This window comes from Cariama cristata, unplaced genomic scaffold (genome assembly GCF_000690535.1).
Source record: "Cariama cristata isolate BGI_N322 unplaced genomic scaffold, ASM69053v1 scaffold25238, whole genome shotgun sequence".
NCBI lineage: Eukaryota > Metazoa > Chordata > Aves > Cariamiformes > Cariamidae > Cariama > Cariama cristata.
The window spans coordinates 18,282-23,284 of NW_009629797.1; the positions used below are offsets into that span (position 1 = coordinate 18,282).

At 41.1% G+C, this 5,003-nt stretch overlaps 1 protein-coding gene across 1 annotated transcript in view; it reads left to right on the forward strand.

Annotated features, from left to right (window-relative positions):
* Positions 1-3,821, forward strand: part of LOC104165633 (dickkopf-related protein 3) — a gene marked incomplete at its 3' end in the record, with an annotated part of 20,310 nt that extends 16,489 nt beyond the window's left edge. The window contains exons 3-4 of the mRNA XM_009705306.1: positions 1,515-1,607; positions 3,677-3,821. Of these exons, the coding sequence (XP_009703608.1) occupies positions 1,515-1,607; positions 3,677-3,821 (238 nt within the window). The remainder of the gene's footprint in view (positions 1-1,514; positions 1,608-3,676) is intronic.
* Positions 3,822-5,003: the final 1,182 nt, after the last annotated feature.

Genomic DNA, 5,003 nt, shown 5'->3' on the forward strand with positions numbered 1-5,003 from the left:
AGCCACCTCTGCCACAGTGCTTGTGGGACCTCTGGGTGAAGAGACTTTGGTCTGAGTTTGTGATTCAGGTGGGAACTCAGGGGTCCCTCTCACATGAACATTTTTGTTAAGGCCATGAAATAATTCCAGGTTTGAAAAGCTAAACATGCGCTCAAGCACCTTGCTAGCTTGAGGCCTACTCTAGTGTCTTAGCTGGGTAGCAAAGGCTGACGCATTAGTGAACTGTGGGGCTTTTTGTTCCCGAGAATGTATGCAGCTCTTCAGTACTTGTCAATCTTAAATTAGTGTTCAAACCTGTCTGCTGAATGCTTATGTGCAGCAAACAATGGGGGAGGAAACACTGAGTTTGTTACATGCATTTCAAAAGCATACGATGTGGAAATCATGTTCTGTGACAGGCTAGAACACTACTAAATGTAAATTAACTCCATCAACAGCAGGGAGATGCCGAAGGAATGATGTCAGCTGAGAATCTGCTCCTGCATATTTTGCAATATTCAAATTAAATTGAAGTAAGTATTTAAAATTTACATGTGTAGGTACTTAGACATTTGCAGCTGTGAGCTTGCAGGTGATGGGCTGTGGTGATAGGTCCATGAGAGACATGCCATCAACCAAGGAAAGGGAATCAAATGGTGTATGACATCTAGTGCTTCCCAGTAGTACTGGCTGTAAGGTAGTGCTGCCATTATCATGAAGTCCCGGGAATGTTTAACGTTACCAGCCGTGTGGAAAGAAGCACTGCATTTTTCAGCATAGAAGTTGTCGCTGACAAAAACTCTCAGGCACCGCAAAGATTGCCCTAGAAGAATTAGTCTGCCCCTGGCAAAGGGGAGCAGCGGAGCAGTTAAAAGGAAAAGGAAGCACATTTCCCTTCTCCCTCAGGGCTGTCCTTGCTGGCTTAGGGAAGCTAAGCATGCGGTGGAGTTTCTGAGGTCGGCACTGACGTTGCTGGGGAAGAGGAGGGAGGACAGCATAAAGCCACCTGGCCTAGGATCAAGAAAGCTGTTACAGAATGGTCTCCCACTGAGCAGAAAGATACTCTTGGCTGCTGCATCTGCTGTTGTGTAGCCTCTTTCCTTCGGTCTTGCCTCCCATCTGAAAAAACAGCCAACAAGTAACGAATCACAACTGTACTTAATACAAGTAGGATAGATTTAATACAAATATCTTCAGAGCACCTCCCCCCCCCCCGAAAAAAAAAAAACCCAAACCAACAAACAAACCCAAAAAGGCTGCAGAACAAGATAATCTGTTTTCTTGAGATTGCTGGTATTAATATTTATATAAGAAGTGAAGCCACCTAACACTTACTTTGAGGCCACAATATTTAGGTATGTCAGGGAGATAGCAGTGTTCTATTACAGAACTGTGGTTGTATGAAAACCCAAAGCAAGGTGTTTTTCTTGGTTCCCGAATAAGAAATATAATCAATCAAGGCCTTCTGGTATTTCAAGGAGAAGTATGGATTTCTGTCACACAATGGCAAATTACACTTTTACCCTTTTCTTCAGGAGTGTATCATTGATGAAGACTGTGAAACAGGGAAATATTGCCAGTTCTCCACCTTTGAATACAAATGTCAGCCCTGTAAAACCCAGCATACAGTAAGTCCTGAATGAGATGTGATTTTATGTGGGATGTAAGTTATTGTTGCTAATGTCAGCAAGTCAAAAGTGATAGAAAGAAGATGCACAGCTTTCTGCATGAGGTTGAAAAATGGATGCGTAGAGTGTTTTGGGTTGGTTTGTTTTTTTTTTCTCCTACCTGTTAACACAAAAGTTTTAAGGTTTCTGTCCTCATATGCTTTAAAACCTGCACTCCATTTCTCCTGACTCGAGCTTGACTTGTTAGGTGGCCTAAGGACAGCGTAAACTAACACATTGTAGGTTGCCAGTGGAATGGGCGAAGAGGAAATACTGTGCCAGCTCCTAAGGCTCCCCTGACAGTTGGTCAGCTCCAGCTCTTGATTCGCAAAGAGAATTGCAGCAGCCTGCGCTCTTCCCTTCATTGACAACTTGTACAATGCTGTGGCGCAACTGGTCCTGTAAATGATCCTCTTACGTGGATCATTTACATTATTTGAACCTGTGAACCTCAGGAAGCAGTAAATTCCTGTCTTTTGAGCTGAAAGATAAATGTACTTGGTAGTAGCTATGGTTAGATTGTCATCTGTAGGTGACAGGTACCTAAGAAGTTCAGGCTTTTTCTGTGGTCAAAATCCAGTTTAAGAGTAGTCTGTCAAAAAAGGCCTTTTATCTGACTGTCTCTTTTCATCTAAGTTCTGCTGATGGCCTCTTATGAAACAAATTAATTCCTCAAAGCATTTGCAGACAGTTAAGTCTACAAGCAAGCAAACCTTGCTGTCAAGTCATGTAATCAAGAGGATTATTATAACCTAAAAGCACCAGGCTGTTCCTGAAATGATTTAAATACTTACTTATCTTGATAACTTCCGTGGATTCAATGCTTACTTAAACACGTCCTGAATGTATGCTCAAGTGTCATTAAGAAAGCTTATTCTTCATATTTTAGAAAAATGTTAAACTGATAATTTTTCTTGTTAACATGGAATAATTAAAATTCAAGATTAGTATGACCTAATACCTACCCTCCCTGCCCCTCTTTTCTTTGCAGTCCCCAACAGAACATTTGTAGGATAAAAAAAGTGAAAACCAGGTCGTAGCTACACTCCTGTTGCAAAGTGAGCTCAGACTGAAGGTGGTGGGATCAATTCCCTGACCTACAACCCCCTCAATTAGAAACCATTTTTCATTTTACTAAGCAGGTCTTAGTAGTGCTAGGATAGTCCTACTTCTTGCCCTGCGTTAAGCACCTTCTGTGGGATCCACTGGAAAAGAAATTCTGATTTTGTATGGCTCCCTAGACAGGGCTTTACACAGACAGAAAAAAAGCTGTTAGAACACTGACCTCCTAGGAATCTTTACGATGTTAATCAAACTACTTCAAGAAAGAAATAAAGTAACACACCATTTTTATTATGTTGATTGTTAGGTGTGTATGGTTGAAACACTGGGACAATTGTCATACAAAGCTATCTTTAGCTAGACAATTGTATTTCTGATTTTCAAAGAGAATTTTTTTCCAAAGAATTTTTTTCAAAAGTTCTTGATTACAAGTGAGGTCTGGTTCTTATTACAACTGAAAATTGGATTTTTGTAAATTTTTTTGCTTTGCTTTTTGAAAGCAATCATTCTAAAGAAATTATAAATTCCTGACTGCATTTAACAATGCAAAAAAAATCAGGAATGTTTTCCATTGATGATGTTTCATTCGTTAATTTTTGTTTCCCTCTGTGGCAAAAGGCTGTCTTGAAATCCATATTACACTGTAGGATATCTGGCTGCTGATCATTTTTCATGTAAATGCTAAAATAAGAATTCAGGTTTTGTAAGATTGGAAGTATAATAGTATAGAAGGAGTGCTGTTACTCTGCTGTGGAGGTTCCTGTCTGGCAAATATTTCTACATATGCTTCAAGTTGAGAACCTAAGCAGTTTTCTTTTTAAACAGTGGGAACATGACACGCATATATTTAAAACACATACATGCAGTTGTCTCCAGGATCAGGGTCTAATTCTATGTTTAACTGTCTGTTGATATAAGCAATTAGTGCTAGAGTGACCGTTTTGTCATGTGCTTTTTCCATTTGCAAGCACTGTTCACGGGATGTTGAATGCTGTGGAGACCAGCTTTGCGTTTGGGGTGAGTGCAGGAAATCCACTTCAAAAGGAGAGAACGGCACCATTTGTGAGAACCAACATGACTGCAACCCTGGAATGTGCTGTGCTTTTCAGAAAGGTACAGAGGTTTTGCTTTTTAACCTATTCATTTTACCATACAGGACTGTTAATATTTAGCTCTTTTGCCCAGGTGAAGTGGTTAAATCTCTACAGAATCAACAGATCATTCTCCCTTGGCCTGTGGAGCGCAGCGTGTTAACTTCATGATAAACGTTTCAGAGAATTAGGAGTGAGAAACAGCTTGATAGAGGTACACAATGGTGAAAGAAAAGCCTATTGCACGCTAGAGATGAGAAGCACAAAAATTTACTGTTTCTAAAGGACAGTCTCAGACATTTAAAAGTAGCAGAGCTCTGTGTGAAATTTTCACCCAATAGAGCAAAAATAAGAGAACTAAAAATGTACAAAAGAAATTAATGATTACTGAAAGTGGCTTTTCCTTCTTATCAGCAAGCAGACCATCAGAATCAGACTGCAGATACATTTCATACTCTGTGTTTTGTGTGGGCCTTCCAGGGCACCACGCTATGCAACAGTGACCAGTCAGCCAAGATACGTGGAGGAACAGTGTTCCAGATTGCGTTGTCAGTCCACATGGGAATGTGAAACTCGATTTACAGAAGAGAGGAGAGGAGGAGAAGAAGGTTATCACGCCCAAAATCAGTCCCAAATCCTTTCTGGTCAGGGCCTAGCTTCTTCTACCATTTTATACCCATTGGTTCCTCGCTGCTTTTATCATAGTTCACCTCAATTTTGTAGTGACAGGCTACAACTGCAGCCATCATTCTATACCAGGTAGGTACTTCTCTAGAGAGCTTTTTTCCTGGCTCTTGCTATGAGCAGGAGGTGACCTTGTACCCTCACTGATGGTTGGGCTGCCTGTCATGCCCTCAGCCTGCATCAGGCTACTAGGGCATCTCAGGAAAACAAAGGAGAAAGCTCAAACAGCATTTAAAGGCGAGTGGGTCGGCTTAGCTTTTCCTTGGTAATTTTTAGCATTACATAGCGGACCTTCAATGTTAAGTAAGTTTGAGTTCACTAAGTTTTAGTTAGAGCAGGTTTCTCTTCCCCCCCCCCAATCAGGTTTCTGCCTAAAGCATTTACAGGTTTTGAGCATTACATAGTGGACCTTTGCTGTTAGGTTAGTTTGGTGTCACTCTGAGAGTCTGGAGCCTTCCCAGTTGAGCCACTCGTGCCCCATGTTGGGCACCAAGAAAATCTGTCACCGTTTAAGGCTTGG